The sequence below is a fragment of the Typopeltis vanoorti genome, chromosome 21 (assembly GCF_054136105.1).
Source record: "Typopeltis vanoorti isolate ZY-2024b chromosome 21, IOZ_Tvanoo_1.0, whole genome shotgun sequence".
NCBI lineage: Eukaryota > Metazoa > Arthropoda > Arachnida > Uropygi > Thelyphonidae > Typopeltis > Typopeltis vanoorti.
The window spans coordinates 39,500,674-39,526,417 of NC_143569.1; the positions used below are offsets into that span (position 1 = coordinate 39,500,674).

Sequence of the window (25,744 nt, forward strand, 5' to 3'; positions counted from 1 at the left end):
AAGTCAATAGTGGTGTGTCCCAGGGGTCTGCATTAGGGGTTATGTTGTTCAGTTTGTATATTAATGATAGTATCAGAAAGTACCAATTCCTAAAAGAGGAAAGTCAATAGTGGTGTGTCCCAGGGGTCTGCATTAGGGGTTATGTTGTTCAGTTTGTATATTAATGATATTGGGATGGGTTCAACTGGTGATATGCAACTGTTTGCAGATGATGCAAAAATGGGGAGAGAGCAGTTCAGAGTCAGGCAGATGTTGTGGCCTTACAGGACAAATTGTATGGCTTGTACATGACTTATTTTTAACGGTATTAACAACACCAAACAAACTATTTTATAAAAAGTTGTTTTATTGACTGCTTATATTTTATTATTATTATTATTATTATTACCCCAAGACACCTCATGGAGTCAAAGACTCATCTGAGAGGTCCTTTTATCACACACACACACACACACACACACACACACACACACACACACACACACACACACACACACACACACACACACACACAGCTCATCATACTGTGTCTTAAACACTCAAACTCCTTGCAGACACCTCAGGCAAGGCATTCCAATCATTTACAACTCTGCACAAAAAAAAAACCTACTTCTTACTTCTCTACTCACATCCTCTTTTCCATTCCTGGAAAAGAATGACCTCGGTTCTCCCCCGATCTCCTACTATTTTCTGTAGAACTTCTCCAGCATTGATCCTATAACAACCCCTTACTAATTTATAGGGCTCTATCATATCTTCCCTCTTCCTCCACCAGACTCTGCAATTTACATCTTCTTAATCTTTCCTCATACTCGACATTCCAGAGGTTAGAAACTGCCTTAGTCAGTCGCCTTTGGACCCTGTCCAACATCTCTTCATCCTTCTGAAAACCAGGTGACCAAATCTGGGCACAATAGTCCATGTGTGGCCTAATCAAAGCCTTATACAATGGAACAAGAATCTCCCTACTTCTACACGTCAGTGTCCTCCGCATCATTCCCAGAAGCCTTTGTGTTGTCTTCACAATTTTGGCGATGTGTCCCATAAATTTTAGATCTTTATCCACTGTCACCCTCAGATCTCTTATTTCCTCTACCTCCAACAATATATTCTCACCAAGCATAAATTCTGCATCCCATCTTTGTTTTCCAAATTTTAAAACCTTACATTTTGCAACATTGAACTCACATCCCCATTTGCTTTCCCAATCACTCAATTTATTCAAGTCTTCTTGCAAGGCCACAACATCTTCACTACTCTTTATGGTTCGTCCCAACTTTGCATCATCTGCAAACAACTGAATAACTCCATCCAAATCTTTGCCAATATCATTAATATACAAGTTAAACAGTAATGGCCCTAAAACAGACCCCCCTGAGGCACTCCACTAGTGACTTTCCTTTTCCTGGATATCGTACCCTCATACACAACTTGTTGATACCTATCAGATAGTTAGTCTCCAATCCATTGCACCAATCTAATATCCAACCTCATCTGCTCTAGTTTGACTGTCAACTTATCATGAGGTACTCTATCAAAAGCCTTTGCGAAATCCAAGTATATTATTGTGTATCCTTCTCCTCTGTCCAAGGAAGCAGTCACTTTACTGTAATAAGTAAGTAGATTACTAAAACATGACCTCCCTTTAGCAAATCCATGCTGTCCATCAAAGATAATACCATTGTTGTCAACCCAACTCTGGATCCTAGTTCTCACAAGCTTCTCCAACAACTTAACCACAACACCTGACACACACACACAGATAGGCCTATAGTTTAATGCTTGAGTTCGATCACCTCCTTTATGAAGTGGCACAATCTTGCCCTCCTTCCACTCCTTAGGAACTTGACTAAGTGCAAGACTCATATTAAAAAAATATGTCAAGGCAGGTGTCAACCCCTGGCACATTCCTTCAGAATATGTGGTGATATATTATCAAGTCCCACAGCCTTATTAACATCTTGTTTACTCAACTCCCCCATACACCTCTTGCTCACTTACAGTCAGTCTCTCTTCCCCATCATTAACTGCTCTCAATCTCTCCATGAAGTCACATTCACAAGTTTGAAAGATCTTTATGACCTGCTCATTAAGTATCTCCACCACACATTCCGCAACAGCTGTCTTTATACCATTTTCTCCAATCAATGTCATCCTTCCATAATCATTCTTTCTTTTGCTGGCTACATATCGAGAGAACTCCTTAGGATTTTTTTGGCTTCATTAGCTAATTGCTGTTCATACTTCACTTTAGCTACCCTCACCAACCAAGTCACCTGCATTGCCTGGTCTTTGTAAACCTCATGGAATTGGTTATTTCCACTTCTCTTATGCTGTCTTTATAATACCCTTTTTCTCTATCACATGCTTAATCTCTTTATTCATTCATCTCACACCTACCTTATATAACCTTCTCACCCTTGGAATACATTTAGACATTGCATCTACTAGATAGTTTTTGATTTCCAGCTAACTCATCATTCCATGCTACACCTGCCAGCTGTCTCCTGAGCTCTTTATAATCATCCCCCCCCCACCCCTATTAGTTCCACATATATGCAGCAGCATGTAGTGGAAAATACCAGGGGGCAGGGAGTGCTTAACCTAGTAATTGCAACTGAGGTGGCTGTAACGAACATGACCATGTTGCCACCAGCCAGTGAGAGTGACCATAAGGTCATTACTTGGGAGGTGGCTAAAGGAGTGGGATTTACAATTAAGACAGGGTACATGTGGAATTATCAGGCTGGTAAATATGACAAGCTTAGGTGTGTGCTTGGCTCAGTGCCATGGCATGTAAAACTGCAAGGGTTGGCTGTTGATAGTGCATGGAAGGTGGTTAAGAAGTCTTTGCAGGAGGCAATGGTTGACTGTATACCAAGAGTCCGAATAATAAATCAAGTTGGGGTTAAATGGATGAATAACACTATTAAGCTTGAGCTGCAAAAAAAGAAACAATTATGGAGGGAATTTAAGGAGAAAGGTGACCAGCAGCGCAGGAACAGTATAAAGCTCAGGCCAGGATGGTAACAAGGGTGGTAAGAAAAGCAAAAGTGGATTACGAAAGAAAATTGGCCATGCAGGCTAAAGAGAATCCCAAACAGTTTTTTCAATATGTTGCAAGTAAAAGGAAAAATGTTCATGGTAGAATGATCTTAAAAAATGCTGATGGTAGGGAGGTAACCGAATCAGTCGATATAGTGGAATTACTGAGCGAGCACTTTGCAAGAGTATATCATCCAGGTGGTGACATTGCAGGAATGGAAGATCCAACAGCTTATGCTGGAATTGTGATGAATGAAGTATAGGTAACTAGTCTATTACAGAACCTCAATGTCAATACATCTGTGGGATTGGATGGTATACCATCTTGTGTTGTACGTGAAGCGGCTAAAGAATTGTCAGTGCCCTTGTCCATTTTGTTTAATTTGAGCCTCGGGTCTGGGTCTGTCCCAATGGGGTGGAAGGAGGGGAAAATAGTTCCACTGCATAAAGGTGGTTCCAAGGCTGCTGTTGAAAATTACTGGCCAATCAGCATAACAGGAATCGTTATCAAGGTCTTGGAGAAAATAGTCAAGAGGAAAATACAAGATTGGTTAGAAGAAAATGGGATACTGTATCGAGGACATGGTTTTGTGAAGGGTAGATCATGCCTCAGTAACTTGCTCACATATTATAACACAGTGATGGCTGAACTGGATAAGGGTAATGGGTTTACAGTGATTCTACTGGACCTTGCTAAGGCCTTTGACAGGATACCACATGGAATTCTAATCAGTAAATTGCAGCATATGGGGATGGATATAGGGTTGGTGAGATGGATAGGAGGGTGGTTGATGGAGAGATATCAGAGAGTGGTTTATTCAGGAGTAGAGTCCACAAGACGACCTGTGACTAGTGGTGTGCCACAAGGATCTGTTCTTGGACCACTGCTGTTTAATTTGTTCATTAATGATATAGGAAAGGATCTGAGAGGAACAGTTCATTTGTTTGCGGATGATGCAAAGTTGGGTAGGGCAATAGTGAATGCAGATGATGTTAAAATTTTGCAAGATGATTTGGATAGATTGGAGGTCTGGGCTAAGGAGAATGGATGTCAATTTAATGTGGCAAAATGTAAGGTTATACATTTTGGGGTGAAAAGATTAGCAGCATTTTACTACATTGGTGGAACTGTACTCCAGGAAATTCATGAGGCACGAGATTTAGGAGTGTTGGTGGATAAGGACTGGAAGTTTAGGGGGCACATTTCAAAAGTGGCCAAATCAGCTCATCAAATCACTTGGTTGCTGAAGAATATGTTGACAAGCAGGTTATTGTTCCTCTGTATCGAGCCTTGATAAGACCCCATCTCGACTACTGTGTACAGATTTGGTCACCTAGGTTTCTTCTTGATGGGGAGGAGGTGGAGAGGATCCAGAGGTGAGTGACCAAGATGATAGCAGGTCTGTGGAATGAACCTTATGAGAACATGTTGAGGATTTGTGGGTTGCAAAAATTGGTGGATAGGCAGAGGAGGGGAGATATGATTGAGACATTCAAATTACTGAAGGGTTTCTATAAAATTAATTCAGAAGATATTTTTGAGAACAGGGCTGGTTGTGAGAGGACTAGAGGACAACCATGGAAACTGGGAAAAAGTGTGGTTAGTAAATGTGTTAGAGTTGGGTTCTTAACTTGTAGAGTGGTGAATGAGTGGAATGCGCTCCCAGAGTCTGTAGTGGATGCTGTGACAGTGAATGAGTTTAAGGTGAGGTATGATAGATACTGTATGAATGTCGAATAATTGTGATGAATATGATTTGGGGCCTCCCTCGATGAGTCTAATGACTCCCTGCAGTTGCTCGTAATAATAATAATAATAATAATAAATAATATGCTCTTTTCTCACAGAGATCCTCAAACTGATGGTAACCACCCAAGTAATCACTTCATGGTCACTCTCACCAATTGTTGGATAATTTGGCACCTCATTTATAATTACATTCTCTGATGAGATGACCAAATCCAAGACCCTCAACCCTTGCGTGCCCTCTGTTACATATTGTCTGAGGTAGTTATCCCTCAAAAACTCAAGAAACTCATTTTCTTTACTTCCAGTTGTTATCTCATCATTCCACTCTATATTGCCATAATTAAAATCACCCTTTTCTTATTTGCTTGGCTAATTTGATCATACATTTCATTATCACCACCATCCACATTATCTGGTCTATAACAACATCCAACCAAGTATTTGATTCCATTCACCTCCATCTCACACTTTACTGCCTCAAAACCACTGGCACTATTTCCCTCTTGCATCTCTACTTTGTATGGACATAACTCTTTCTCTATGATCAATAGCAACCCCCCCTCCCTTTTTACCTTCTATCCTCATGAAACACATCATACCCTTCCATCTCTATTCCTGTCAGGATGTTGTCCTCTTCCAATCATTTCTCACTTATTCCAACAATCTTTGGGTGAACAGACACAATTAGTGTAACCTTTTCTTCTGCCTTGTTTCTTATACTTCTAGCATTTGTATACAAACATGACAGCTCATTTCTGGATCTACAGCTAGTTCCACTGATACCACTCATTCGATGTGATCTCTCCATGCTCAACTGGGGCCATTTCCCTTTCTGCTTATTCAATTTAGAATCCTCTTCAATTCCAACTACTTCCTCTTGATCCCAAGCCATCCAATTCCTTTCCTGTCCACACTTGCTCTCACATCCTCTTGGAGCATCCACCTTTCTCACGCTGTGTACCCCTGTCCACCCTGAGCCTCTCTGTTTCCCTGTTCCTCTTGCACACCCATTCTCTCATTTTCTATACTCATGCCACTCACTTCCCCATTCATAATCACCTCTTCAATCTCTCCTGCTCTTCCACATCACTTCCCACTTGATGTGATTCATTCTCTCTACTCACTTCTCTACCTTCCAGCAGTAGTCTCTCCAAGCGACTCACACCATAACCACTCAAATGCAGTCCATCGCTCCCATACAATTCACTTCATTCTTCATACTCATTCCACACATTAACAAAACGTACTCCCCCCTTTCCTCACACATTTCAGCCAACGTATCATTCATAATCCTTGCTCTCCACCTCATCTCACCACAGTCATACCTAGGCAACACGTTTACTGTCCTTCCTGTCACGCTATTCTCTTTTATCCTTCTAAGCAGCCTCCTGATATCCATTCTGACATGCTCTTTGTCCTCTATCGAATCATTCGTACTTATTAAAACCTTCAACTCCTTTACTCGCTCCCTCCTCATATCCAATGCCTCAATCACTCTACTCATTTTCCCACCTGGAAAACATACCTTGTGCATCCTATCATCCAGCACACCTTTAATAATGGAGATGCCATACAATGCCACTCACTCATCTTTCGTTAACTCTTTTGTGCCATCATGACTTGTTTTTACCCGAATTTTCTTAATTTCATTCTGCATCCATTTCATCTCTTGCCTCATTCAATCCAATTCATCTTCCTAATCTCACGTCAAATTCTCTCTGTCTCACGTCACATTCTCTATATAGAAAATTAGAAAGATTATCACGTCAATCTTTCTAATTTTCTAACTCTCGACCCCCTCTTCTCACTTTCACTCTCATTCATTTTTTTGAGTTTCAGTACTTTTGATACATGTGTTCAACTTTTGCTATAATTCATTCTTTCGATTTTTTCCACTTTCGAATCTTGCGTAACGCTATTTCCGGTTTCATTCATTTTCTCAATTTTGTTTCCTTCCACCACTCTCGCTTCACTTTTGTCCTTTTTACCATCCATTATGGTTTTCAAATCACTTGTTTTCTTATTTACTGATTTTTAACATTTTTTTGCCTCTCTTTCACACCATCCTTCTTTTTCTAACGTGCACTCATTTTCCCCGCTATATTCTCGCTACTAACACTTTCTGTCATCATTTCATATTAGCATTCATCACCTCCTCATTCAGGTCACCCTTCACACACACCCTCCTTCCATCCACCCTAAACATCCACAAATCATTTATGTAATCAAAAGAATACATATAGCACACCTCACACTTAACGAAACGACTGAAATCTAAGTTAGTCATGGAATGACAAAGCTGCCGCCATGTTTTCTCTGCCGGTTACTACTCTAAGGTCTAATAATAAATGAGTTCTTAATTAAGTTTAGGTACAATATCCCACACACTAATAATACTAGTAGCGCACAACTTTTATAGTAGTTCCTACTCAAACAAATTCTCATATACAATTAATTATTTCAAGAATACTTATCTCAATCTGGAGCTCTCCTTACACACATCTGCCATGCTTGCGTCACATCAGCATCATCAGAGCACAACACAATAAATTAAAGATACCAAGAAATTATATACTTGGTTTAATCCTTTATCCAAGTATAAGCAAACAAAGTTTGCACCTGAAGTATTTTCAGGACTGGGGAAACTCGTATTAGGAAGCTATAACTTTACATCACTTGCCTTAGTATCCTATAATACAAAGCATATCTCCTTGCAGACATATATAATGCTATGCATTATGGGAAGGATCACTACCCAGACTGGTTTCGACCTTTATTGAGGTCTCTTCGGTGAGTGCCAGACCCAGAGGTGATACTAAGGTTGAAGTAATGCAGTCCTGAAATACTTCAGGTGCAAACTTTGTTTGCTTACACTTGGATAAAGGATTAAACCAAGTATATAATTTCTTGGTATCTTTAATTTATAGTATAACCAACCGAAAAAATTTCCAACAAGAGCACAACTCGGCATGTATATGTGACATGTATATATAGCATGTATATGTGACAGTAAGTAAGTGAAACAATACAATTGTAACAGACAAAAGATCTAAAGTACTATTTTGGCACCCTCTAATGTTGTAAAAGAAAAAAAAAATTACAGCTATGTGGGAGTTGCTCTTAAGATAAATCTCCCAAATTTTTGGCAAATTAATGCAACCATAGTTGTTCAGGTTAAGAGAATTCTTCATAGCCATGCCCGACTCAAAAAATAATCTTTCGATCTGTAACGACTTCTAAATATCACATTAGTTTTCTTCCATCTAATCCTGTGTGAAGGGGATGCCAAAGCATAGTCAGCCAGTCCTGACTTGCCATAATAGCAAATGTATTTTTTTTGTTCTTCCAGGTGGATGTTAACAGATCTTCCTGTCTGCCCACAGTAGGCCAAGTCACAGGGAACTTCATACACTCCAGAGCAGTGGTCCACCCAGAGGGATGGTAGGGGGGCATCTCCCCAAAGGGAAAAAAAAGACACTAGAAAATTTTCAAAAAATCTTTCCCTAATTAAAATTCATTTTTTTCTTTATGTTGTGTCGTGTCTTCTATTTCTATACCACTTATGAATTAGCGATCATTGCAGATGCTCAGTCATAGGTCGTATGCAATGCGTAGTTTGTATTCTCAAATCGTCTACTCAACTCGGATCCCCCCCCCCCAAGATTAAATTCTGAGTGTGCTACTGCTCCAGGGTGTGCTAGAGGGTGAAGTTTATCCTTAGGCGAGCAGATCAGAGTTGCTAATTTAACATGACATTTGAATGTGGTGCAAAGGCCATGTTTGATCAGTACTTTGGCTATCTTTTCTAATGTACCTTTCACATAAGGAATAGAAATGGAAATGTTGTGTTCCTGTGTTTGTGGAAAGGGAGGAGGAGGATAATGGGACTATGTAGTATTTTATTTATTTTGTAGAAATTGTAGCCATTGGCCAAAAACATGTGGCACAGATTTTTGAGTTCTGTGGACAGAGCTGTATCATTAGAACAAATGGCTCTGGCTCTGTGGGTAAGTGTTTTTAAAATGCCATACTGTTGGACTGGATGATGATGTGTTTATTTATGTAGATATCTTCTTGTGTGTGTTGATTTTCTGTAAATGGAAAAAGATAGTGATCCATCTGAAAGTCGGGGTGACTAAAGTGTCAAGAAAAGGTAAACATTTATTAGATTCTTTTTATACTGTGAGGTGGATTTTGGGATGTTGGCTGTTTAGGTAGGTGATAAACACCTCAAACGTGTCTTGTCCATGGGGCCAAATGGCAAACACATTATCAACAACATAGTGTAACCACACTAGGGCCTTGTATGTAGCTGTGGTAAGTACTTTGTTTTCAAAGTATTCCATGTAAAAGTTTGCTACAGGTGGGAGAGGGGAAGGAACCCAAGGCCGTTGCCAGTTTAGATCGCATCCTGAGACAAACAATTGAATATTGCCCCTGATGGATTATAAGACAAAAATATAAGAGAATCTCCAATTGCTATTTTGTTTTTATTACAAGAGAAACATTAATGCAAAATGATTACATAATAATATTAATGAAATGTTTGCTCTATGGGGATATCGCACAATAAAACTGTGTATTAGCTTTTCTAAATTTAAATTGTAAGCTATTCCTCCTCTGTCAATATAGTTGATAGACCGACCAATCTTTCTTGGGTCATTGCTGTTCGCAAATAATTTTTAATCAGTTTAAGTTTGGAAAAACTTCTTTCTGCACTTGTGTTGTGCCCATTCTTGTTTATTTATTTATATATTTCCCTTGTACTTTATTTTCCTTTATATATCTCATCCTTTTTCTTCGCGTATTGTCACCTCCGTACTAGAAATCTAAGCTCTTGCTCCTCGTAATATCCTAAAACATTTATTTTTTAAAGCTGCACCATTTAGGATATTTAGTTTATAAAGAAATTTAAATGGGGTGCTTAAGGGTCAAAGCTGTATAACTGAGAGGAGACCTCCACACAGCCTTTAAAGGAATGATGAGAACCGACCAGGGCTTCTGACCTAATGTCCAATCCTCACCTTCTCGTGGAGCAGAGATAACGAATAGTAAGATGGCTGAGTTGGGTGAAGCAAAAGGGGTTCAATTTGTAAATCTATGAAGCAAATTTGAAGGGAAATCTTAAAATCCTTAACACTCCTAGAATGTGTTGTTAATTCAAGGAGTATTAAGGATTTTAAGATTCTATATGATAAATATGTTGTCATTTGAATGAACCTCCCACGATGAGTCTGCTGACTCCATGGAGTGTATAATAATGATAATAAAAATCCTTGATTTTTATTATCATTGTGTATGCTTAAGGGTCAAAGCTATATAACTGAGAGGAGACCTCCATATAGCCTTTAAAGGAATGTGGAGAGCTGACAAGGGCTTCTGACCTAATGTCCAATCCTCACCTTCTCGTGGTGCACCCTGTTGGGTATCTACCTGATACTGAACAAATGAGGATGGGCTGGAAATTTGGGATTTAGCCGACCAAATATTTCGCTGTTTTGCTATGAGCATTAGTCGTTGAGTTATATCCACTGAAGTGAGCACGTGCACAAGCTGTTCGTCGGATTAGTGACAAAGTGACAATGAAAGAGCTTAAAAAACAACGTGTGTGTGTGTGAAAGTTTGCTGCAAAATATTCTTATTGGCTTAAACCAATATAGAAAATGATGGTACAACATGACAAAATTTCATGCCGGCTGGGGCGTCGCCCAGTTAAACAAGGCCCCCGTTGTTTTCGCCAGGGAACCAGGGCGAACAGCGAAAAGTCAGCTACTGGAACAAATCTGAAAACAAACCCCAACTCAACATCACCAGAGTTAAAGATCAGTACTATCAACATAAGAAGCCTGAATGACAAAGAAATGGAGCTAGCCGAGGAATTAGATAAGTACCAGATCGACATAATAGGAGTGACTGAAACAAAAAAGACCAAAACTGATGAGATCTTTCTGAGCAATAAATACAAAATGTTTTATTCAGGCAATGACAATCAAGGAAAAGAAGGAGTAGCCATAGTATTCAACACAAAATACGAGGCTAATCTTCTTGAATGGCAGTCAGTCTCAAGTAGAGTCATGTGGGCAAATATGAGAATGGGGAACTGGACAATGAGACTTATTTGTGCCTATGGTCCCACAGAAGGTTCTACAAAGGTAGAAGTGGTGGAATTTTTTGAGGCTCTAGAGAAAGCTACTGACACAATGAAAAAGGAAAAGTTGGTCCTTGTTGGGGATCTAAATAGCAGAGTAGGAAGTGATTGTCAGACATACAAAAATATTTTGGGAAAATTTGGAGAAAAGAGCAAAGCTAATAATAATGGCAAATATCTGTTGGATTTCTGCTCAGGACATGGACTGGTTATTACTAACACCATGTTCCAACATAAAAATGTGCACAAATTCACATGGAGAGAAGAGGCTAGGAATAAGAAAAGTCTCATTGACTATGTTATTGTTGATAGTGATGTTTTCTCCCTGGTGCAGGACACCAGAGTGTACAGAGGATTTGAAATTGGAAGTGATCACTATTTAGTCTTGAGCAGAATAAAATTGAATTTCATATTGAAAAGAATAACATGTAAGAAAGTTATAAAGCGAATAAAAGTTGAGCAGCTCTCAGATGTGAACTGTAGACTAAAATACAGAAAGATTATTGAAAAGAAAATGAAAGAGTTTGAGAACAGGAATCAAACCTTGGAGATTTAGTGGCAAACTCTGAAGAAAACATTGATTGATTCTGCCAGAGAGGCATGTGGTGAGGTTGTGTGCAAGGATAAAAAAAATCAGAACTCCCTGCTGGACACAGGAAGTTAAAGAGGCTATGAAGGAAAAGAAGAAAGCATATCAAAAGTTCCTGGCAAATAAGTCAGCTTTTACTCTTACAGAATACAGAGACAAATGTAAGAAAGCTAAACAGTGTGTAAAACTAGCTAAACAAAAGATATGGGAGGACTTTGGCAAGAACATAGAAAATAAATATCAAGAAGGTGGTAAGATATTGGAGGTTGTTGAAGAAGCTTAGAAATGGAGGATAAAGTGTTGTAAAAGGATTTAGAGATGATAAAGGTGACATGAAAATGGAAGAAAAAGATATCCTTGAAGTATGGAGTAATTACTTTGAAAAATTGCTAAATGAAACAAGCAGTGATAGCACAATGGTAAAAAACACTCATCAGGCATACAGTCAGGAATACATATCCATACTTGAAGTAGAAAAAGCCATCAAATGCTTGAAATGTGGAAAGGCAGCAGGATTAGATGATATTCGACCAGAAATGCTGAAGTATGGTGGTATGAAAGTCTTGCAGTGGCTGCACTGCATAATTCAGAAAGCCTGGACAGAGGGATGAATTCCCGATGATTAGAGTAGCGCTCTCATAGTACCCATATATAAAAAGGGAAATAAAACTGAATGTGAGAATTACAGAGGTATTTCCCTACTGAGTGTTCCTGGCAAGATCTATGCAAGTATACTTGAGAAATGGTTGAGAAGAATTGCGGAAGAAAAGCTTGGTGAAGAACAAGCTGGATTCAGGCCAAATAGAGGCTGTCAGGATCAGATCTTCACTTTACGACAAATAGTTGAGAAAGCATGGGAATATAACAAAGATCTGTATTTAAGTTTTGTCGATTTGGAAAAGGCATATGACAAGGTGCCAAGAGAGAAGCTATTCAATACGCTACAGCTATATGGTGTCAATGGGGCATTATATCAAGCAATACTTAGTCTTTATTTGAGTTGTAAGTCAGCAGTTAGAATTGAAGGAAGTACAGGAAGATGGTTTAATGTTAAATCTGGTGTGAGACAAGGATGTACGTTATCCCCTCTGTTATTCATTATCTATATGGATCACATTATGAAGGAATGTGGTATTAAACCTGATATCAAAATTGGAGATGTTGTTGTCAGCTCTTTGCTTTATGCGGATGATGTTATACTTCTAAATAAATCCGCTACAAGTCTGCAAGATTCTCTGACTAAATCGAATAGCTGTTGTAATAGATATGGTATGAAAGTCAGCAATAAAAAGACAAAGACAATGAAAATAGGTAGAATCATTGAAAATTTCAACTGTATTGTGAATGGAGAACCTGTGGAACAAGTAAAACATTTCAGCTACTTAGGCACGATTTTTACTGAAGATGGTAAATTAAATATAGAAATAGACAACAGAATCAGCAAAGCTGGTATGGTGGGAAGTCAATTGAATAAATTCATATGGAATAAGAGAGAAATTAGTCGGAACACTAAATTAGCTGTATACAAGACAGTGTTCAAACCAGTTTTAACTTATGGATCTGAGAGCTGGGTCAGAAGTAAAACACTTGACCAAAGACTAGAGACCACAGATATGAGAGTCCTGAGAAAGATTAGAGGCATGAACAGATGGCATCAATGGCAATATCATATTAAAAATGAGAATATTAGGAAAGAACTTGACATTGTCAGCATCCAGGAATGCGTTAGCAGAGCTAATCTCGGGTGGTATGGTCACTTAAATAGAATGGGAGAGGAAAGATTAGCAAAACAAGAGTTCTCTGCCAGGTTGGCAGGAAAACCCCCCAGAGGAAGACCAAGATATAGGTGGATTGATACGGTACAAAGTGCCTTAGACGATAGAAATATAAGATCTGATAATGTTGGAGTCTTGACAAGTAACAGATTGATTTGGAGGAAAATTGTAGATAGGAAGTTAGTAATGATGTAATTTTTTCATGTAGTACTGTCATATCCTGTACACCCCTTGAATGTATATGGCAGGAATTTGATGATGATGATGAGAAATTTAAAACAAGAAGCAAATTTCTAAATGCAGTCATAACCTTAATCTCGTAACTTAACTGTTTCTTCCTCTCGTGGGCAGGTTCCTAACCCTTTTATATTATGACCCTACTGACACCTGCGATTAATCCCCCCCCCCGACATTTGGATACGTTTCTCGTAACCTGTTAGGGTGGCTCTCCCTGCTGAACTTTCCATCTTTGGTCGGCCGCGTGCACGCGACCGACCCGCAGCAGTGTCTAAATCAGGAACCTTGACCTTGGACTTTACTTCGGTTCTAGGTAACCGTATGATTCAGCTTTATCAAACCCTATGAGCTCACCTAGTTTTTCTAAGTATTAGCATAACTTACAATCTTGTTTCAATTGTATAACAAGCAAGCCTTTTTCCAAAATTCTTATAACTAAATACTGTAAATTAATTATCTCATTTTTCTAATATTATACAATCAATGTCCTTATACAAGTTAACAATTATTCTTTTCAATATATTTATTTCATTTAATACTTAGATGCAAGCTTGATTTTCTTATTAATGTTTCTACTTGTAAAATTGTGATCAAGTAAATTCTCTTATGAAGTTTACAAAAATCACAAATTTAACACTTGCTACACTAACAGGAATTGTTAGTGTAGCGACGGCGCCTACTGCAATATGGCTGAACGAGTGCCTTTATTAAGCTGCACCATGAGGCAGGCTGTCTCTATGCTACACCCTGTCGACGGTACTGGAGGAACCCATAGCAGTACCATTAATCTGTTTGTAGATTTTTTCCCTCCCCATGTAAAGTAAACTGAATACATAGTAAATTTGAATAATTCAAAGATATCAAGGGTAAAATTTAGACTTAATCAAATCAAGAGCATGCATAAGTGGTATATTGGTAAATAAAGAGCTGACATCAAAACTAACCATTATGTCTGAATTTTTAAGGATATGATTTTTAACTAGTGATTTGAAACAGACTGAATTTTTTACAAAAGTAGAGGAGTTACCAGTAAGGGGGAAGGGAGAAAGAGACTTGGCTAATTGTTGGGCAAATTTTATATGTGGGACTATCTGTGCTATCAACTATGAGGCGTAGGAGGATATTAGATTTGTGGATTTTTCGTAATGCATAAATATGGAGTAGTTGAATATGAACCGGTTTTATTTTTTTCATTATTTCTTTTGACCAGGAAGTCACTTTTTTCAGTAATTTGCAGATTTTTTTCCTTTGAAACATAGTGGGGTCTCAATCTATAATTTGGAAGATAGAACAGTCACATAGGAGGTCTTGCATTTTTTTGTTATAATCTTCTTGATCCATGATAACTGTTGCTTTTTCCTTATCAGTTTTTGTAATAATAATATTTTTATTCTTATGCAACTTTTTTAAGGCAGCTATTTCATTATGCGGGTATTACTTTTTGGTGGTTTAGCCTTGTTCATGATGCTTGCTATATCTAAACATACATTATTCGCCATTGGCGGTGGAAGATCGTAAATGCACTGTTCTTCATCATGATTTCTAATTTTGGAATTTGTTTGGGTGTGACGTCAAAGTTATGCCCAGGAGAGAGCATTCTTGGCTTCTTCAGTGAACGCTTGTGATGATAAATTTACGAACCACGCAGTCTCATCAAAGTTGCGGACAGAATGTAGTATGTTGGTGCTGTTGTAGGATTTCATATTTCTTCAGGTGTCTGCTTTTAACTTTTGTGAATTCTTTTTTTGCTGCAACTTCGAAGATGTGATGTAAGACAATCAAGATTTCAGGATTTAACACATTGATTAGTTCCTTGTTATGGTGTGATGATAGAGCTGTTTAACTTACTTAACTTTATACGAATTGGGAGTAATTTGTTCTCGGAGAAGCGCTAAACTCTCATATCAGTAAATACAATGTGCCTTTGCCAAATTTAACTTTTCTTTAAATTTAAGAAAAGCTGGAATGATATCGCTGTCACAGCATCATTCGAGGAAGGCTAGCCTGTTCAATTTTCTGGACAATTTCAGTTTCAACTTACCAAATCGTTGCACTTTGTATACAGTATCTTCTCCATGCAGAATCATCAATCTAATAGATAAGGTTAGATGTTGACTGTTGTTCATGACTTATTTTTAATGGTATTAACAACACCAAAAGAACTATTTTATAAAAATATGTTTTATTAACTGCTTATATTTCGCTGAATTTCAAATCAGCATCATCAGAGCACAACACAACATGTATATGCAACACTGAGTAAGTGGAATAATACAGTTATTTGTATAGAACAGACAAATGATCTAAAGTCCTATTTTGGTTCCCTCGAATGTTATAAAAACAAAATTACAGCTATGTGGGAGTTGCTCTAAAGATAACAGTCTCCCAACTTTTTTGAGATTGTATACATGGGCAACAGTATGCAACTGTCAGTTTCATATTGCAAAGTGTAAGAGTTTAAAATTTGGTAAGCAGTGATGGGATGTAAAGTATATACTTTGTGAGAAACTTTAGAAGAAGTAAAGATGATGAGAGATCTGGGAAACCTCTCTATAAATCCTGCTGCAAATAATACCTCTCTACAAATCATGCTTATAGAGAGGGATTTTTTGCAAGAAGGTTCCTGAGGAGAGGAAAGAAAGCGAATACGCTTTCTTTCCTCTCCTCAGGAACCTTCACAACTGGAAGACTTTGATTAAATAACCAGGTCAAGGGCATGGTTAATTCTTTTCCACATTCTTCAAAAATATGTGGTGATACATCATCCATTCCCACAGCCTTATTAACATCTTACTCCAGCAACAATTGATATACCTCTGATTCTTTCACCTTTAAATCTCCTAATCCTTGCCTCCATTCTACATGTTGCACAGCATCATTCACACTACTGTGATATACACTAATAAAGTGTTCATTAAATAATTCCACTACTATATCATTTGCTATGGTTACTCTGCTACCATAACTATCCACCACTGAAAACCTGCCATAATTATTTTTCCACTTGCTTGCCACATAGCATAAAAGTTCCCTTGGATTAGTTTGACCTGACTGGCCAATCACCTCTTATACTTGTTAATTTGTAACTATTTTTGTCACTTTTCTGGCCTGGAATTTATATTCTTCATGCATGTGTTCACTGCAAATTGTCTTGTACTTCCACCATAACAACTTCTTTTGTAAACTGCTTGCTTGATTTTGCTGTTCATCCATCTGACTCCTACTCTATTTATTTGCTTAACTATATACCAAGTATTTTTTGTGTTAGGTACTGCCTTATCATTTCCCATGAACTGGCAACATGTTTTCTACACAGTTCATCAACCCAATATATTGATGCTTGTTGACTACGGAGCTTCTCATTATCACTCATGTTATAGTTCCACATATAGACATTTTTGATAATGATTTTGACTACCTTCCATACCAATACCTCATGATCACTGTCACCAACAGATGGCAGCATTGATACCTCACCCAAAACCACATCCTGTGAGGATATCACCAAATGTTACACCAATGAGCCTTGTGTTACTTCCATTACATGCTTCTTTAGATAGTTATCCCACAGAAACAACGAATTCACTTTCTTTGTTACTATACACCATCCTTTCTTTCCAATCCACATTCCTATAATTAAAATCTTCCATTGGTGTCATCTTCCTTTTATTTGCCCAACTAATTTGTCTAAACATTTCACAATCAATACTCTTCACATCCTATTAGATATACTATTCTATTGATCTCAGTTTCACATCAAACAGCTTAAAAATCTTCACATGTACTACTATTTTCCACTTCCACTCTTGAAGAACACAATTTCTCTGCTATGATTGATGATATCCCTCTCCTTTCTATCCCTATTTCTATTTCTATGCTTATCTTTTTTCTATTACTATTCCTTTCTATTTTTCTTATAGTGCTCTTTGGATGATCCTAGTGTGTAGCAGTCTGGTAAATTGTGTTTGTTACTTCATGCTCTCATAACAAACAGCTTCAAACCTATTATATTACTCATAGTACCACCAACATTGAAAATTGCTAGTCTGGTTGAACTAAATTCCACTGTAATCATTAACAATACTTTCTCACCATTACTATCTTGTGTCTCTTCCCTGAATATACTTGAACCCATCATGATAATTAGAAACATGTAGGCACAAGAATTAATAATAATAGTAATAATTTATTAATACAGATATTTTTGTCTGTAACAAGCCATCATCAGAACACAAACAAATTCACAAGGTTGAGCACAAACAATCGATTGTTATTACTCTTCATTATGAGCCACATGCTATAATGCCACCATACAGTCGATGGTAAATGAATATAAATAAACTGAAAGAAAAGTATGTGCATGTATTGAATGGGGATGGGGGAGAATTACTATTAACAGTAAATTCTCCCTGAATTTTATATCAATCTAAGTATCATGCTACAGATTGGTTTCAGCTAAAATAAGATTAATCATATCTGCATCATTAAACAAGCAGGTCCCCAGGAACACTGATACTGTATAACAAGTCCCAGTTCTATACATAATGGGAATCTCTAAACCAGTTTCAAAGATCCTTAAAAGAAACAATTTAGTTCTCACATTCTTTTCTTAATAAAATTTCCTCTCGGTTATTCTCCATAAAAGATAAATGGCCACTCTCTCCATCCCTACCTTGGACAAACAGGATGTTCTGCTGAGAAACAGCTGGAGGATCACTAGTCTTACATCAACCATAATAAACCTGATACAGACCATGATACTGTTCAGCCTACCAAACTTAAGTTAAATGACTATCCATAGCAAAAAACTGGGAATCACATTCTGATAAATGGCAAGCACTAACTCCTCACCCTTTATTTTATTTTTTATTATTTGATTTTAATTTTTTTATTATTTCCATTGATTTTTATTTATTTACAATCAGTTGTATGGTGGCACTCTAGCGAGTGGCTCATACCTGTGAAAATAATAATCCATTATTCATACTCCACCTTGAGATTTTGCTTGTGCACTAATGATGGCCTGTTAGATTCGGAGTGAAATATCTACATTAAACTATTATTATTGAATTTGTGCATATACGTTTCTTATAATTGTCACTATATCATAAGTGTCATTAAAAATGAGGAGGCAGAAGCAGATAAAGTAGTTGAGTTACTGAGTGACCACTTTGCAAGGATGTATCATCTTAGTGAGGTTACTGCTTTAACATATGTGACAGACACTGATGTGGTAACAGAGGTGAATGAATTGGAGATTCATTCACCTCTATAGAATCTTAGTGTAAATACAGCTATGGGATTAGATGGGATATCAGCTAGGGTTTTGCAAGAATGTGCAAGGGAACTGGCAGTGCCTCTGACTAGGCCGTTTAATTTAAGTCTCAGCTCTGTAGAGTTCCAAGGGAGTGGAAAGAGAGCAAAATAATTTCCTTGCATAAGGGAGGTTCTAAGACTGCAGTAGAAAATTTTAGACCAATCAGTATCTCAGGCATGGTGGTAAAAGTACTAGAAAATTTGGTCAAAAAGAAAATTCAATAATAGGTAGATAAAAATATGAAACTGTATGAAGATCACAATGGCTTTGCATAGGGTTGATTATGCTTTAGTAATTTACTAACTTTTTATAATAGAGTAACAGCTGAGTTGGATAAAGGAAGTGGCTACATAATGATTTTACTGGTATATTTTGCAAATGTCTTTGCAAAATATACTACATGGAACTCATACACAAATTAGAACAAAAGGGGATGGACATGACTCTGGTTAAGTGGATAAGAGGGTCACTGCTGGACAGATATCAAAAAGTGGTATATGGAGGTATTAACAATACCAAATGAACTATTTTATAAAAAGATGTTTTATTAACTAGCTTATATTTTGCTGAATTTCAAATCAGCATCAAGATCTAAAGTCCTATTTTGGCACCCTCTAATGTTGTTAAAAAAAATACAGCTATGTGGGACTGGTATCTTAAGAGCAATTCTCAAATAGCTGTAATTTTTTTTTCAGCATTAGAGTGTGCCAAAATAATACTTTAGATCTTTTATCAGGTACAATTGTATTGTTTCACTTACTCACTGTCACATATACATGCTGTGTTATGCCCTCATGATATTGATTTGAAATGCAGCAAAATATAAGCAAGTTAATAAAACATCTTTTTATAAAAAAATTTGTTTGATGTTGTTAATACTGTTAAAAATAAGTCAATAAGGGAATGTTCTAGGGAATTGGCAGTAGCATTGGCATGCCTGTTTAATAAGAGTCTTGCAACAGCACAGGTTCCAAGAGAGAGTGGAAGGAAGGTAAAATTGTTCCACTCCATAAAGGTTGTGATAAGGCTGTAACCTTAAATTATAGACCAATCTGGATATGTGGTGGTTGCGCTCAAAGTACTGAAGAGATTGGTGAGAAGTAGGATACAGAAATGGGTTGATAACGATAGTATTCTCTATCGTTATCAGCATGGGTTCGTTAAAGGAAGATCATGTTTCACTATCTTACTTATGTACTATAGCAAGGTGACAAATACCTTAGACAGACGAATGCATATACAATGCTGTACTTGAATTTTGCAAAAGCTTTTGATAGATTGCCACACAAGCTAGTAAATAAATTGAAACAGATGGGATTGGATGTCTGACTGGCAGATAGGTATCAGAAAGTTGTATGTGGAGGTGCAGTATCCAGATAGAGGAAGGTCACCAGTGGTGTACTGCAGGGATCATTTTTGGGACCATTCTTGTTCAATTTGTATGTTAATGATACTGGGATGGATTTATCTAATGATATGCAGTTGTTTGCAAATAATGCAAAACTATGGAGAGGAATGCAGAATCAAGCACAGTTATGGTCTTACAAGAGGACTTGAATAGATAGCATGAATTAGCAGGTAAGTGAAACTGTCAGTTCAGTGTCGCAAAGTGTAAGGTTTTGAGATTTGGTAAGCAACAATGGGATGTGAAGTATATACTTGGAGGGGAAACTTTAACGGAAGTAGAGGAGATGAGAGATCCAGGAGTGATGTTGGACATGGACCTGAAATTCAGGGGCCACATTGCAAGTTGTGAAGACGCATCTTTGCCATTATCCAATGTCATGTCTTCACAACTTACAATGTGGCCCTGAATTTTAGGTTCATGTCCAACATCACTCCTGGATCTCTCATGCAGAAATAGAGAAGTTATGATGCTATTGTATAAGGCATTGATTAGGCCTCATATGGATTATTGTGCACAGATTTGGTCACCAGGTCTTTATGGGATTGAGGATATGTTAGAAAGGATCCAGAGAAGATTCACAAAGGTGGTCACTGGGCTTTGGAATGTGGAGTATGAGATCAGATTGAGAGAATATAAGTTGCAAAGCTTTGTGAATAGGAGGAAGAGGCGTGGGATATAATTGAGACATATAAGTTAGTGCAGATATGTTAAGGGTTGACATGGAAGAGATTTTTCATAGAATGGAGGGTGGGGGTGGGGAGTAGAACAAGAGGCCATCATCTGTATATAAGTCAAATGTTAATAATAATAATAATACTCCTGATATTTGTATACAAACATAATAATCTTCTTGTGTTTGAGGCCATTCTACCAATGCTAACGTTCTCTTCTCTTTCGTTATACAACACCTCTCTCTCTCTCTCTCTCCAGTCTAACCACTTCCATTTCCCTGATGCTGACTCTGATTTTCATCCATTCCTGTTTCATCCTAGCCTTGTGTATATGTTTTATACATCCTCACCATGTGTATTGTATATGGTATTCATATGTATACACAGACACAATAGTACCATTTTCGAGGTCTGTAGCCGAGTGGGTTACCTCACTGTTTTCCATCTTACAAGTTATGGATTAAAATCTCAATTAATGTGGGTGTTTGTAAATTGCTTTATGTAGTAGATGAATTTTGTTGCCTAATGTGAAAATGTTAATGTTTATGAGACTGTTATAGACTTACCACCTTTCATAGGTGGAATTGTCATGAGGGGGGGGGGAAAAACGAAACAAAAAGCTTTCGTATATTGAATCAAGTATTCAAAAATTATTCCAGTCTGATTTTTATTTTTATCCAGTAGTAAAATGACATCATAATTGAATTTTAAAAGGTCTACAATATCTCTCATTGAAAACATTGTTGTATAATAAGATATTTGTCTCCAGATTGGTCTAAATAATGATGATATATTCAACAAATGATACTTAGTGTTTAAAGCACACTAAAAAAATCTTGTATGCAAGAAAAGTCAGAATGGGAAAAAAATTGTACGCTGTTATAATATTTATGTAATTCTTCAGTTTTCTTGTTTTGCTTTCTTTTTCAGCAATCTGCTAGGCTTGGTAACTTATTTAGACTGGGTTATGATTCTTATTACTACTCTGTCATGTATATCAATGATGTTTGAGACACCTCAGCATCGTATAATGAATACTCCAGTCCTTCAAGTAAGTTATTAATTTAAAACTTCATTTGTAATAAAAAAAATTGTACCTTCTCTTCAGTGATTATTACTGATGATAAAGAAACAAAAACACAAACTAATCTGTTTTATAGTCAAATCAGCTTTAGTACACAGTGTGCAATTTACAGATAAAAAATAATATTAGATACAGTAAACTGTAGATGCCATTATTGTGTGTAGATGGAAGTTTAAGTAGTGCAGGTAGTAGGTTACATAGAGTAGCATGTCCCCATGATTAGGCCCTTGGGCTCCCTGGACTCCTTGGAAGTGTCATGTGATAATAACAGATCTTTAATATGAATCTAGCATGATGAGAGTGATTAGTTACTGTCATACATGAAAGACACCAAGTAATTTGTCTTTGATTGTGAGAGCTTTATTGTAAATCTGGTATCAATCATGACTAAATAAAAGCATAAATGTTTTTTCCATCAGATGTATTTTTCAAAATTCAGATTAATTCTCTCATTATGGGTTGACCACTGACATCAAATCCAGGTTTTGTGTAAAGAGGCTAATACTGTGTAATATTACTATTAATGCTTTGTATTTTTCAAAGAAACAAAGAAAAGGCAAATTGGTCTAATATCATGTGCTTGAGGGATTTCTCATCACTAGCAAATTGTTAATTGAAAGCCACAAGGCCTCCAGATCATGTCCTGAAGTAGTACCAGCAGATCCAAAGGAAATAAAAATCCTGCAGTGAGAAGAAAAAAAAAGTGCTAATGATAAATTAAAAAAGGTCTTGCACTGATCTCCTGTTGAATAAAGAGCCAGTAAAGATGGAGGGATTAAGAAAAACATGAAGGGCATTGAGAAATATAAAGAACTGACAAGAGAAAATAGTGACAGCTGTCTGGGGGGGGGGGGGGGGCAAGGAAAGAAGGAAGAAGCAGAAAGGTCACCCTGCAGAAATCAAACAATATTAAACAGGAATTGCATGCAAAAAAGAGGCTGTGGAAGAGATATAAGGAGACAGGTGAAGAGAAGATGCATGAAGAATATAAAACACAGGCCAGGAGAGTGACTAGTGTGGTAAGGAAAGCGAAACTGGAATATGAGAGGAGATTGGCCCTAAGACCCAAAGAAAATCCTAGGGAATTTTTTAGCTATATGGCCAGTAGGAGGAGAAATGACTGTGGAAGAATGATACTGTGGGATAAAAATGGGAATAGAGTAGAATTGAACCCTTTATTGGAGTATTTCATCCTAGAGATGTCAGTTTTAATGCTAGAGGGATAGGGTTGGTTCGAGGTTTAGAGGTACAGGAGGATAGTGTGTTTCAGATACTGAGTACTCTAGATGTCAGTAAAGCTTTGGGACTGGATGGTATTTCACCACGAGTTTTGAGAGAATGTGCTAGGGAACTGACAGTGCCTTTAACCTGGCTTTTCAATGCAAGTCTGGCTTCGGCAAAGGTGTCCATGGAATGGAAGGAAGGCAAGATAGTGCCATTGCATAAGGGCAGTAGCAGACTGGAAGTGTCTAATTATAGACCAGTTTGTGTGTCATCAGTAGTTGTTAAGATCTTGGAGAAAGTAGTGAGGGACCGTATACAGCATTGGGCAGATGAGGGTAATGTTATCTGTGAGAGTCAACATGGATTTGTGAGCAATATGCTAGCCTTTTATAATAAAGTTACAAGAACATTAGATGAGGGAAAGGCATATACTGCAATTTTCTTAGACTTAGCGAAGGCATTTGACAGGATGCCACATGATAAGCTGATATTTAAGTTGCAGCACATGAGTCTGGATGTCAGATTGGTCAACTGGATTCAGGATTGGCTGTCTGATAGGTATCAGAGAGTTGTGTATGGTAGGGTTCCACAGGACTCAGTACTGGGACCTATATTGTTTAACCTTTATATCAATGACATTGCCAGTGGATTGCAAGGGGATATTCAGTTGTTTGCGGATGATGCGAAGCTGGGAAGGATTATTAGTAATAATGCAGGTGTGGTAGCCCTGCAAGAGGATTTGATTAAGCTAGATAGATGGGCAAATAAATGGGGGGGTGTCAGTTTAATGCAGCAAAATGTAAGGGAGGTTTGGGAAACATTAATGGGATGCTGCATACTCTATTGGAGGAGTTATACTGGAGGAAGTAGGGAAGACAAGAGATCTGGGGGTTGATGATTGATAGAAACCTGAAGTTTAGGGGACATATTGCAAAGGTGGTGAAAGTAACACAGAGGATTGCTGCAATTATGAGAAGGACACTGACCTGCAGAGATAAGAGGGTTGTCATTCCGTTGTATAAGTCTCTGATCAGACCACACTTGGACTATTGTTCTCAGATTTGGTCCCCAGGATTTGAAGGGGATAAATTAACTGTGGAAAGGATACAAAGACGGATGACAAAGATAGTTTCACGACTGTACAAGGATAGTTTTGAGGATTGGCTGAGGGAATGTGGACTGCAGAGTTTGGTGGATAGAAGAAGGAGAGGTGATATGATTGAGACTTTTAAACTGTTGAGAGATGGTTACAGGGTTGACACTGGGGAGTTCTTTCGCTTGGTTGAACAGCGGGAGGGAGTGATGACAAGAGGCCATCCCTGGAAGTTACGAAAGGAAACTGTGAGCAAGAGGGTGAGGAGTGGTTTCTTTGCATGGAGGGTGGTAGGACCATGGAATGCATTGCCTGATGGAGTGGTGAGAGCGAGAACAGTCAATGAGTTTAAGGAGTGGTATGATAGACTTTGTGTTTCTTAAGGGGGGGGACCTCCCCTTGATGAGTCTTGACAGACTCTGAATAATAATAATAATCTTATCTAGTGCTATAGTGCTGCAAAACATCCAACACATATACACACACACACACACACCCAGTCTGGAACAATTCACAGTCATTCAAGTAGCAGAATGGTGTGTGTGATCATATTACAATATAATGTTATTATTACAGTGCTCTTGATGAGACATACTTATATTATATTTTTTAGCTGAATTAGAAAGTGAAGTATTCTTGACAAGAAATTATATTCTTGTTTGCATGTGAAGCATGTTGATGTGCCATTTTTGTTATTGTATATGGAAATAAGATTGATAACTTAGAAAAAGTTAAACTGGTCTATGCAATGAACCTTCCCATAATGCATTGCAATATATATATGTGTGTGTGTGTGTGTGTATGAGAAAGGAGGGTGTGCTGTGCATAATGTGTAGTCAAGTTTGATGACTTGACTACACATAAATTTAATGTGTAGTCAACTACTCCAATATACAAGTAGCCCAGTCACAAATATATTTCACATACAGTCTTTTGTTAGCTCATGCTTAGGTGGTAAAGGATGAAAACAAGAAGGAAATTTACTTTTTGATCCAGCAAAAACTTTCTACAAGAGACCACCTGCACTGGATTCTTTCCAGAATATTTTGTGCATACTAAATCCATGTGTAGCCCAATCAAAGCCTATATATAGTGGAAGTATTAAAGCAAACCTGTTTTTTTCTTCATATGATAATGAGAATAAGAAATAATGGTGATGATGAATCAGGCAGATGTGACCTTACAGGAGGTTGTGAACAGATTGTATGAGTGGTTAACAGTATGGAACTATCCATTTTAGATAAATTATGGTTTGCAAAAGATTTTGATAGACTGTCACATGACAAACTACTCAATAAATTGAAACAGATGGGACTGGATAACAGACTTCTGAGTTGGATAAGTGACTGGCTGTCAGATAGGTATCAGAAAGTTGTATATGGGTGGGGCAGTATCCCAAAAGA

The 25,744-nt window shown here is 37.6% G+C and overlaps 1 protein-coding gene across 1 annotated transcript in view; it reads left to right on the plus strand.

Annotated features, from left to right (window-relative positions):
* na (sodium leak channel non-selective protein na) overlaps window positions 1-25,744 on the plus strand; it is a 1,005,813-nt gene that overhangs the window by 552,267 nt on the left and 427,802 nt on the right. Inside the window, exon 23 of the mRNA XM_090411658.1 lies at window positions 21,871-21,991. Coding sequence (XP_090267784.1) covers window positions 21,871-21,991 — 121 coding nt within the window. The remainder of the gene's footprint in view (window positions 1-21,870; window positions 21,992-25,744) is intronic.